This window comes from Phyllostomus discolor, chromosome 2, assembly GCF_004126475.2.
Source record: "Phyllostomus discolor isolate MPI-MPIP mPhyDis1 chromosome 2, mPhyDis1.pri.v3, whole genome shotgun sequence".
Classification (NCBI taxonomy): Eukaryota; Metazoa; Chordata; class Mammalia; order Chiroptera; family Phyllostomidae; genus Phyllostomus; species Phyllostomus discolor.
Genome location: NC_040904.2, coordinates 52,633,210 through 52,645,886, shown reverse-complemented (window position 1 = coordinate 52,645,886; position 12,677 = coordinate 52,633,210). Strand labels below are relative to the sequence as shown.

At 35.4% G+C, this 12,677-nt stretch overlaps 1 protein-coding gene across 5 annotated transcripts in view; it reads left to right on the top strand.

Moving 5' to 3' along the window:
• ATP13A3 (ATPase 13A3) overlaps window positions 1-12,677 on the top strand; it is an 86,921-nt gene that overhangs the window by 66,356 nt on the left and 7,888 nt on the right. For 3 of the 5 annotated variants that reach the window (XM_028505159.2, XM_036017858.1, XM_036017857.1), the window contains 3 exons: window positions 4,554-4,642; window positions 8,467-8,547; window positions 10,053-10,142. In XM_028505159.2, the coding sequence (XP_028360960.1) occupies window positions 4,554-4,642; window positions 8,467-8,547; window positions 10,053-10,142 (260 nt within the window). The remainder of the gene's footprint in view (window positions 1-4,553; window positions 4,643-8,466; window positions 8,548-10,052; window positions 10,143-12,677) is intronic. The other 2 variants (XM_036017859.1, XM_036017860.1) reach the window with 2 other exon arrangements.

Below are 12,677 nucleotides of genomic sequence, written 5' to 3'. Positions count from 1 at the left end.
CTATAACACATCATCTTCATACTGCATTGTGTACTCACCACCCAAAGTCAAGTCTCTTTCTGCTACCATTTATCCCCCCCTTTGTCTTCTTCTACATACCCCCACCCCCCTTTCCCTCTGATAACCACCATACTGTTTTCTGTGGTTTTGGGTTTTTTTTTAAATCCCTTCACCTTTTTCACCCAACACCCCAACCCCTCTCCCCTCCGACAGCCATCTGTTCTATCTTTGAGTCTGTTTCTACTTTGCTAGCTTATTTTGTTCATTAGATTCTACATATAAGTGAGATCATACGGTATTTGTCTTTTCTACTGACCGGCTTATTTCACTTAGCATAATACTTCTCCAGGTCCATTCATGCTGCCATAGCATTTTGATTGATCAGAATTATGGTTTATGGAAAAAAGTCAGTTTCCTTGTATAAATTGCCAGTTTTATTTTTTAATTGAGAATATACTAATTAATATATGGAACAACTTAATTCTTTTTTTAATGTAATAGAACTTTGGACTATGGCAGCATCTTGGAGTGAATAGTGTTTATTCTTTCACTGTAGTTGTGAAGAAATGAGAGTGTTCTGATTGGCAGAATGTTAGGTCACAGACTCTGACGTGTCATGGGAGTGACAGCTGCTAGCATCTCTGTCTCGTGTTAGGGTTTACAAGGTGTTTTCACATACATTACCTTGTTTTACACTTATATCCAATGTAGTTTGCAAGGCAGGCTTCATTACTTTGTATTTGGACAGGTAAGATTGTTCAAATATAAGGATCTATAATATTAAAGTTTGTATTGACCTTTTTTTTAGAGAACTGATTATCTTCTAATTAGGAACTGTGTTGTAAGATAAAAGCCTTCCATTGAAAATGTATCACCATAGAACTCTCTGTAATTAAACTTCTTATAAGGTGAACTTAGTACTTGACATTGATATCCATGCTTTAATTTTAGTTTAATATTTCTTAAATTTCAAGGAAGTACTGAGCATGCCCAAGGATATCTAAAACATCTATCAAGGAGCAATGCTTTCTTTGTATAAAGAAAACTGATGTTCAGATTGGTTGATAAAGCATGGTAGCCACATCAGAAAAACTTAGTTTTAAAGATCTAAGTAAATCCACACTGTCTATACTTCTCCAGTTTTAAAAAAAAAAAAAACAATAAGGAACTGTTAGTTGCCTATTTTTAAAATGCATCTTCTATATTACAATATTAGGAAAACTTCAAAAAAAATTAAAGGCTTAGGTATTTTGTATTCCCTTTCAATTGCAGATTGACTTAAATAATAAAACTTAATTGTTGACCACAGGACTGTATGCTTTTAAAATGTATATTAAAAATTATATTTCAGCAGGAATGTAGCCACAAAACCTTTGTTCTTTAAGTAGCTTGTGCATGTCTGTGAGTGGATAGACAGTACATGCTGTCATAAAACATGCCTCCCCAAGAATCCAGTGGGAGTAGGAAAGGCAACAGATGCATATTTTGCTAATTTTCACATCTTTTTGTCTGTAGAGTTCCCTAATCTTGGAATACTGATGCATAACGAAAGTAAAGTAGAAAAGAAATGACTGAAATAAAGTAATGTACAATGTAAAGTATAAATACAGAAGGAAATGAGTGGGGGAAGATTAAGGCTCTACAAGAGCTGACAGCTTTTTATTTTCACTTACAGAATAGACAGTTCATAGTTCTTTGTTAGTGCCTGCTAGTTGCCCTTCTCTGTATCCAGACAGTGTAATCTATTAAATTAGCCTTGAGATTGTGATTTTAAAACATCAATCTTAGACATTTAAGTCATTCTCTCTAGAGTTTTGGCTGTCTTCTACTGGTTCTATTTGATTCTAAATAAAATCTAATTTCAGTCTGTGGTTACCCATTTTCAACTCTAGCTTAGTTCAGTTATATTGTATGACTATACTTATCATTTCAAGGGCCCTGATGATATGACTAAATTCTTGTCTTGCACTTTTATTTGACTAGATGTGATTTCTTGGGATTTTGGCCTCAGTTTTTGCCAGTTTCTTACTTGATCCCAATAGACTGCTTGTGAAAGCTATATCTTTTCTCAGTCTGTGAAGGCAGTATTATTTAACTGCCAGCATCTCTCCTACTCTTGGCCTATGTATCATTTCCTGTTTGTCTGCCATGCCTGAATGGATTGGAACAGTTATCTAGCGGCCCTGCAGGTGGTCTTCTAAAAGACAAGTAACTGAGTAAGGAAGGGGGGCATGGGAATAAAGAGATGAAATTTGTGGCTATAGGTCAGAAGATCCTGGTTAGTATTTCTGAGGAAGGAACGAGAGGTAATGTATATACCTAATATAATGATATATATATCAGCTATAGAGAAGTATTGTGGGCTTTTCTGCTCTATGTGAGGTTTTGTTTTTGAGTCACTAAAGGAAATACGAGGGAAATTCTTTATGGTCCCTTACTTTGGTGTCATATTCCATCAAAACGATCTGGTATCATTAACAAATCTGTGATGCCATAAACTGGGACATATTTAATAACTTGAGTTTACATATTACGTTGCATTTGAAGTACTTAAATTACTCTTTCCTAAGGGACCTTCATTATATTTCCATTTTATAGTTCAAGTAATTTGACTCTGAATGAGTTGCTTGTGTTCACAAGCTTTGTGGCAGAATCTAAAACAATCTAAATATTTAACTTAAGGAGCATACTCCCCTGGCCCTTAATCACTACCGGCACAGAATTTGTTTTGGTAGCTGTCTTCTGGTGAAGAGTACTTGTACTTTGATAGGATTACTAAGAAATTACTGACCAGGCCAGGTGAAGTTAGGCCAAGAGCACAGTGCACTGGAAACTCATATGTCTCTAAAATGAACACCTGATTTTTCCATTCTTAGTTGAAATCCTTAATGGTCCTTTTATTTGAGTGATTACATAAATCTGCCAGCTATCCACCTCTCATGTCAAATGAATAGTGCCTCTTTTTCTCCCCCTGGAGAAATAGAAGAGATTGAGTTGTTTATTTTCTCCATTGCTCAGAGATTGTGGCTGAGTTTTAGAGGTATGATCAAAGGGGGTTGCTCCAGAAGAAAGGCATGAAGATTTGAGAAACAGTGTTGAGGTAGATGTAAGAAGTTTCTGTGCCTGAGTAAATTTTTTCATCTTGCAACATGCCAGGGACTGGATTGCAAATCTATTTTTGCTTATAGCTGTGAAAATGTGATAGAATTTGAAAAACATTCAATACGGGCTTTACTTTATTGGAACAAAAGTAGTTCTCTCTGCACATCTATCTGTCTTTGGCCTTGTATTCTGACCATTTCTTTCTGTCCTTTTTCTTTTTAGTTTGTGTGTGTGTGTACTTACAACCGGCATTTTTCTAAACACTTTCTTTAACTGACCACAATAACTATTTGAGTAATTTTATAACTTATGTACTAGAAAACAATATGTGTGTTTATAACAGTGTTTTATAGAACAGTGAATATTGGCCCATAATTTTGAACATATTAATAAAACTTATATTTATAAATGACTCCCACATTCAATACTACTATTAAGACCCCTTCATTTACAGTTCATAATATAGAATATTGACTCCTTTATCCAATATGAAGGCTTCATAATAAAGTTTTGGTCTTAGTAAAGTTTGAGCTGACCTCAAATGGGAACTTGTAAATAAATATCCAGACGGAAGAAAAAAAGGGGGTGAGAGTCGAGGCCCATCAGTGTAATCAGGAAATTCCTGAGCCTCCTTCATGGCTTGTGGTGTAGGGTGTGCTGGTACACATGCGTGCACAGTTAATAAAAGGGTGTGCTGGTCCACTTGAGTGCATGTGCACACATGGTAAAAGGGCCACCAGCGGAAAGGGTTTTTGTCGCATTGGAAAAGTGACTCAAAGTACTATTGGGTGGGATTTATTATTCCTAGCTTTCACAGTCAGCCATAAGGGTGGCCCACATTTAAAATAATAAATGAACTCAGTTTTTAGGTTTTAGCTAACATTTTTTTGTGGAAATATTTTTGAGGAAGAAGTCAAATGAAAAAGTGGAATTCACTTAATGGAAATATACTTTCATTCAACTTAGAATGCCTCTTTTTAGGATTATAACATAATACTGAATACTGAAATAATAACCTAATACTGAAATAAATGTTATTCAGCATTTTTACAATCAACAGTAATTGTCATTGCATACATGTTTAAATGATTATCTCATTTTGCCATACATAGTCTAGTCTCCTAGTTGTGAGTTGTCTATTGGTTTGGTAATCTTACATAGAAGCTATCTGGGAGAAATACAAATAAATGTCCATAAAGGTCTGTCTCTCACTTCTTAAAATGCTGTTTATTTTGATATCATATAAATGAATTCTTTGGTCCTGAATGACGTATCCTACTCTAGGCAATAGAGCATAGAGCATACTTTATGTACATCATCAACCTAAATAGAAGCATTCGGCATTCAAAACCAAATTTAGGATTAACGGTATTGACAGTGTGCCAGTAGTTATTATACACCATTTTATATAAAGGGACCTCCTGATTTAATTGTTTTACTTTATTTTTCAGATCTTTTTGTTGTGTCTGTGATTACTTTGTATGCTTTCATATTATTCATCATGTTGCATCCAGTTGCCTCTATTGACCAGGTTCTTCAGGTAAGGCTTAATTTAAGCACATCAATATTATTGTTTGGGGAGTGATAGTATCTGGGTCAGGAACAGAGAATGACACGTTAGTATTACTTTACACAGCAAAGGGGACTTCTAGATGTTTGCAATGGCTTAAAATCTATCCCTCTACTCTTACTTGACTGGGGAAAGAGACTCAACTTCTGTATTTCTTTTTTCGAGGACCTCCTCTTTCTGAATTTTCTAAGATACAGTTATATGAATCTAAAGATAACCTCTAATGAATAAAAAACATAACATAATTAAAACAGCAGCTTTTATTGACTCTACGTGCTGTTTTATTTTTATTTCCTGTTCAGTTTGCTTTTGGCTCCATTTTCCTTTGTCTACAAATAAATATCTCTTGGTCTTTAAAAACAAAAAACTTTGATTCTGTTACTGGATCTGTCCCTTACAAACCAATTTTTTTTCAACCTACTTCTTGAGAATGATGAAATAGTTGTTATATACAAAAGAATATGAACACATTTAAGTTGTTAAGCATAATAATAACAAAATAACACCCTTAAGCCTGTTATCAAACCTAAAAAAGGTCACATCACCAACACCAGGCACTGTTATGTGCCATTGTCCAAGCACCCTGAGGGAATCCCCGTTCTGATTTTGACCTCAGTGTCTTGCTTTCATACTTGTAGGTATGAAATCATAAAAGATAGTTTTGCTTGTTTTTGAACTTTATGAAAAGGATATCTTGCTATCTGTGTTCTTCTGTGATTTTGCTTTACCCCGTCAGCATTATTTCCGAGATTCATCCATGCATTTCATTTTTATTGCTATATAGTGTTCCACTATAGGATTATACTATAGTTCATTTCTCCATTCTTTGTTGGTAAATAATTGGGTTATTTTCTTTTCCTGTATTAACAGGGCTGTTAGGAACATTCTTGTACATGTCTCTTAGTGTGAGGGAATGAGGGGGGGAACCAAAGGGTGGGGATGGTGGTGGTACATCCCAGGTACAGATATCAAGAGCGTGGTGCGTTGCTGTAGAGAATTTAAATACGGCAGTTAAGCCCACTAAAAGTCCATCTTTTAAAAATACCACCATATGCTGGGAATTTTAAACAGTGTCAGAGATAAAATACTACTTCCACAACCACCCACTCTACCTTGCTGTACCACTAGGGGGAAAGTATTCTCTGGTTTGTTGCAGTGTAAATTGGAGCATGTGCTCTTCAGCTTTCTTAAATGTGCCAGCTTGTTTTCCAGAGTGATTGTATGAGTTTATACTTTCATCAGTGTTTGAGATCCATTGTTACACATCATTGCTCACACTTGTCTAGTGGATGTAGAGTGTTATATCATGATGGTTTTAATTTGCAAATTACAAATTGTAAATTGCTAATGGGGTTGAGCATTTTTCATGTGTTTATTGACCATTTTTGTGAATTGCATATTCATGCTTTTTACTTTTTGGGGGGGGGGAGATGTCTTTTTCTTATTTTTAAGAGTTCCTAATGTATTTGACTACATATGTGATAAATAACTTCTTACAGTTTGTGGCTTTTCCTTTGTTTATATTATCTTTCTTTAAGACAATTTTATAATTTTGCAGTAGTCAAGCTTAATTTTTTCTTTATGTTCTGTGCTTTTTATGTCTTAGTTTGGCAGATTCATTTATCAGAATTATATAGATATTTTTCTTTCATAGTCTTTAAATTGATCTTTTTATATAATTTATATATAGCCTTTGAGATGGGCATCAGATTTCTTTGTTTTCCTCATAAATGCCCACTCGCTTCAGTATTATTTGTTGAATAGTCTCATCTTTGTCCACTGATCCTTCAGTAAGTGATATCTCTGTCTTCTCAGTTTTTCATGTGTGTGACCATTGCCTGATAGGGGCTCTGCAGTTTCTTCTTTAGTTCTCTTTGTCTTTCTCTGTGCCAGTACCACATTGTCTAGATTATTAGGACAGTATAAGAAATTCTGATACAATTCTGACTCCTCTCCTCACCGCATACTGTTGTTATCTGACCTTTTTGTCTGCTCTTGAGCTTTTCCTCCTCCATATAAATTTTAAATTTAGCATGTCAAGTACCTGGAAAAGCTCTCTTGGAATTGTTATTAGAAATAAATTTGAGGAAAAGTTGATTTAGTATCACTTTCTAAAACAGTATTTTATTCCATTTCTTTAGGTCTTGTATGTCTTTCAATAAAGTGTGACAGCTTTTTTTCCTGAATGTTGTAATACAAGTTTTTGTTGGATTTATTTCTGGGGTAGTAGTATTATTTTTGTTCCTCTGATAAATACCTGTTTAAAATTACATTTCCTAATTCTTTTATGCTCATACTGATGTCTTGTATATTCATCTCATATTTAGCAGGCTTGTCAAGCCTGCTAAACATTTTTAGGTTCTCTAGGATTTTCTCCTTTAGATAGTCGTCACCTATAAACAACAGTAAATGTTTTGTTTCTCACATTTCAGTGCTTACACCTTGTATGTGTTTTTCATGTCTACTAACCTTATTAATGTTGGTTGTGATGGTAGTGGTATGCTTGTTTTGTCCTTGACTCTAAAGGGAATGAGCTTAATACTTTACCATTGGATATATTATGGGCTATAGGTTTCTGGTATATACTGTCTGTCAGGTTGAGGAAGCTTCCTTCTAGTGTGATTGCTATAAAATAGATGATTAGTTTTACCTAATGCTTTTTTTACAGCTACTGAAATGATCATACCATTTTTCTTCCTAGAGAATGTGGTGAATTACAGTTAGACTGATATTCAAATGTTGAACTAACATTCTACTCCATAAACCCAATTTGGTCCTGATGAATTCTTTTTTATACTCTCTGGATTTGGTGCTATGATTTTGTTTAGGATATTTGCTTCTTATTGCATGAGTAAGATCAGACTTAATTTTCCTTTGTTCTATGTTATTGAGGGGTTTGCTATCTAGGAGCCCACTAAGAGTAGCCTCATCAGAACAAAAAAAATTATCCCCAGGAAATCCCAGGGGATTTAGAAGCTCTGTGTGAGACACTTCTGTTGCCTCTATCACTGAGGAAATTACAAGAGTTTTAAGGGCCAGATGTCATAAGTCAGGGACAGAGACCAAATATATATTTCTTGGTATGATGCCCATCAGTCTGGTAAGCTACCCTCGTCTTTTGCCTGGATTACTATAGCAGTCTTTACCCCTTAAATGCTTCTTGCTAGAGTCATAGGTGTTTTTCTAAAACAATAGATCGTATTACTCCTCAGTATCTATCACAGTGTCTTAGGTATTTACTCAGTGAACATTTGCTAACTAAAAGGATGAATGTGTGAGGGAGAACTTTTCCTTTTCTTTTTTAGGCCTTAGAAATTAATCACAGATTTTAAAGTACAAACTTACATCATATTTCTTGAATTGATCTGTATAGTTCTTTTTGAATTGTCTTTATAACAGTTACAGAGATTTGAGTACTATAATCATTGTTAGCTCATTATCTGCTTCAATGTTTAAAGACAGGGAATCCCTAGAGAATCCCTATTTTAAAATAGGGACTTGTTAAAAATGTGTAGACTGGAACAGCATGGGTTTTTGAATCTGAGTGATTAGGATTTGACTCTAAACTCAGCCAGTTTCAAAATATTTTGACCTTCAGTTATTTATACTTTGAGCTTTATCATCTGAAAGGTGGACATAATATCTGCCTTGTGGCATTGTTGAGAATTAAGTAGATATTCTATGTGAAGGTGCTTGGTACATAATAGGAATTCATTTAATTTTAAAGTTACGATATAATGCTATAAATATCAACTAAGTACTGTAGTTTTAACTTACAAATTTGTGTCTTACAGATAGTGTGTGTACCATATCAGTGGCGTGTAACTATGCTCATCATTGTTCTTGTCAATGCCCTTGTATCTGTCATGGTGGAGGTAAGCACTTAAGATAGTCAAATGACTGCCTTGCTGCTTTGGGATTCTTGATGATTTAATGATAATGAAGGAAGAGGACAGGTAGCATTATGGACGCCCACAAAGTTTCAGTTTTATTTTAGTTAAACTCATTTAGCCCTTTCTTCTGAACTTTTTCATTAGTTAAAGGATATTAGTTAGATGCACACATACAGATTAGAGAAAATAAGCAATGAGATAGCAAGAATTAGTGATTGATGGAAAGGAGAGAAGATTGGTGCTGAGAATTGTGGGGGGGAATGTAGGAGGCCCATCAGTAAAGAGGAAACCACCAAGCCGGCTGGGGCAGGGTGTGGACTGGTGCTCAGGCGACCCATAAACTGGTGGCCAAGAAATCAGTGGGCAGGCACTACCCAGTCGTTTGATGTACAATAAAACACCCCTTTTAAAGAAGAAAAAGGAAAGGGGCTTTCTCCATGACATATATTAAATATGAATAAGAGAGTTATTGAGAATACAAAATAATGACGATTATGAATCTATCCAGTCTCAGCATTGAGCACTGGAACTTCCTCCTTGATCTTTGCTTTTCAGTTCCCTCTAGAGGGAATTACTCTCCTGTCAGGAGTGTCTTTAGATCCACTTCTATAAAAGGAGCTACTGAGTTCTCATATTTGCTGCTTATTAGTATAATTTTGTCTGTTCTCAGAACTGTTATTCACTCCTACAGTAGCAATGTATAAAACAGAAAGATAACAGTTGTGATTTTTAAGTTCAGGGTTTCATAGGGCATGATTTTGAATTAAAATTAGGTAATTTGTAAAATGTATACCTTAGTGATAATAGTTTTTGACTTGGAAATTATGTTTAATTTATTATCTTTCTAAAAGATGATTTTGTATTTAAATTTGGGTCATAGTATGCAGCATGGATATTATGGTACTGGTACTGAAGTTTTCAAATCACCCAGTGGAAATGTGTTTTTGCTATTGTATGTATGAACAACAGAAAGCACATCCAAGACATTGTATTAAAAGCTTTTCTTTTTCTATAGTGTAAGTTCATCTTTTCATTCAGCTGCTAAAGATAAAATATTTTTATCAAATAGATTTTTAGGGAATCCTTTCATAATCCCTTGTAATTTGTTATTCTTGCTCACTATCAAAATAATTATTTGTATTGGGCTCTGATGAAATCATACTCATAGATATAGAATTAATCTTATTTGTTCAGTGGAAATAACTCATTGTTAAGAAAAAGACTTTGGATTATAAGCATTATTTTAATATGGGGAAGACCCCATTATCCATATAAAAGTAATGTTTTGTGGAAATTTTAGAGGTCTCATTTTATCAAGTATTTTATGATGATTTATTACAAGAAATCATGTTACTGAAATTCTGTATATAAAATCAAATCATGTTTTTCACTAATGATTCAGCATTGTGTGATTCTTTTGAAATGTGCACATTAACAAGGAATGGCTTAGTCATTTTTAATTCTTAACTCACTGGACTATCTCTCAGAACATCTGCCTTGACACGGTCCTTTGGAAAGTTGTGTTCAATCGAGACAGACAAGGAGAATACCGCTTCACCACCACACAGCCGCCACAGGTTGGAAATCAGCACTTGTTCTCAGCTCTTCGCGTGTGTCTAGGCTCTTTCAGCTGTGTCCTCTGCATTCTGTAGAGTGGTGTTCTGTTGTGTGTTGCTTCCACCTTTTTCCTTGTGCCTGGCATTTTGTTTCTGGTAAGGAGTCCTAGAAAATGCCTGGCAAACCTTTGTCACAAGCTTTTCAGGACTTCAGAAATTTCCTAAGTCTCTTTTCCATTTCAATCCTTATTTTATACGTGTGTGAGGGCCTTCTCCCCAGTGGTGAGAGTTAATTTTCCCATTTCTGTTGGGCTTAAATTCTGTGTTTTTGGTTTTTATAAGTCCCATTAGAAGCTAAATGAGATTTATGTAAACAAAATTATGGGAATTATTTCTAAATGGATCAACGTTCAAAGGTCAACATTTTCCAGCAATTATTTTTGGTGTCTTTTGGTATCTTAATTTTTGGTGGCCTTTTGGCTTTCTTCAGCCTATGTCTCTCATTCAGAAAAATTTTCAGACAGACAGTGCTCACTTTTGTACAAACCATGGCTTAGGATTTTTGACTTTTTGGGCTCATTAAATAGCCTATTATTTTAAAAATATGCAAGCTCTGTGATAAGAACGAGAAGAGAATCAAAACCCATTTCCTAATGCTAAGGTGCTGATGTATAGTTTTTAATAGAAAATATAAGTTAGTCTTATTTTTTAAACTGATGCCACTGAATTACATACAGCTCTACATACAGCTTTTGGGCTATAGGGAACTTGATAATACAAAGTCTCATCCCCTCATTATCTTACTTATTTGTTTATAGGGTGAGTGATGTATTCTAAATCTTTTACTAAAAGTTTCTAAATATGAATCTTTTACCTATATTGACCCACAAGGAGGCTTCTAGAGTTCAAGAGGACTCCTTGGCATTGCTGAGTTGGGTCATTTTTTTAGCCTTCCTCCCCTCTGAGTAGCAACTTCCTGAGTTTCATTTTGGTTAGTCATCAGGCTTGGTGCCTAGTGTAATATCCTAAGATCCTTTTGGAAGAGGTCCTGGAGAGTGCCATTTCCTTTTCTAATGCTTTATGATGAATAGTGATCGTTTGTAACAATGAAATGCGTTTGGAATCAGCTTCAGAGTCTTTTTCTCAAAGCAGTGTAATGCCCAGGTGTCTGTAATAGTGGGTATGACCCAAGTTGTATTATAGGCTTTAAGTCCTTCAGCCAAATCTCTTCTGTGTCTGTATTTCTTTTCTTTTGGTTACCTCACTACATTACTTCAAAGTGTTAACTTGAGCTCATCAGTCCTCATATGAGGTCCTTGTATGGGTAAGGCTCAGGCCAAGGAAAACATTTACATTGAGTTTTCAGTTTCTCCAGAGAGATCTTTGACTGTTTAAACAGGAAGTAAATGTAGGTTCTGAGAGGAGTTATACCCTGATTTAGTCAGAATTGGGTATCATGAAGCTCCTTTAAAATTTGAATTGGAAATCCTTCTTTACTTTTCAACCAAAATTAAATAACAGAAAATTCTCTCATTTGCTATATTTCTAATTTTTAAAAATATGTTAGTAAGTATTTGTCTTTACTTTTAAGAGTTTGTGTGTCTCATGTGAAGTCCTAGCTCTGAAGCGTATAGGGGAGAGCGAAGGCAGAGAGAGTGGCTCAGGGCAGGTAGCTGCAGCACGTCCCATGTGCTTACCAGTTCTGAGAATCACTGCACAGACAAGAGCTGCAGCCTTCAATGTCTGTAGTCATGGTTAAGGAAGCTTTTTAAAAAAAATTTTGGCTTTTAAAAAGAGAGTTTTTAACCTCTTGGCACAGAATGATACACTTTTGTCTTCTGACAGTTATGTATGTATTGTGGTGTCACTATTCATATTTGTGACCCTTCAAGAGCCAGTTAGTCAGTCATACTATGTAAGGCTGTGGTTCTCAGGGGCACTCTGTCACCCACTGGGGACATTTGGCAGTACCTGGACACAATTGGTTGTCAGTTTTGGGTTGGGGGAGGGGGGTGTTGCTATTAGCATGTAATTGGGTAGACACCAGGGATTCTGCTGAATGAACGAACATCTTACTTAGTATGCTGGACAGCCCCTCACAGCAAGGAATATATAATCAAAGATGTCAGTGGTACTCAGGCTGGAAAAGCCTTGCCATAGGTGAAAAAGAAAGTAAAGATCAGTGTGACTGGCAATAGATGTTGATTTAGAACTTCTGTAGCTTCTATAATTTTCCCTCACCACAAACTATTCCACGTTTGCCCATTCTGTGCTCTTACTACCAAGAGTTCCATGAAGTCGTCTCAGACGGAAACTCCCAGCCCTCTCTGTATTAATGTCAAGGGAAGAAAATTTCTGTTTCTCTTTTTTCTTCCTAATCATAGATATTGGGAACAATTGAGCTGAGTTGAAAGCTAGAGACCCTGGAGTAGGCTTCAGGTCTTAGTTGAATTGGGAAGTTAAGAACCTTACCTGGAAATCTCTAGTAACCATGTCCAAAATATCTGGTGATCTACTAGGCACTGTACAGTTATGTCCAGGATCCTTCCAATTTTA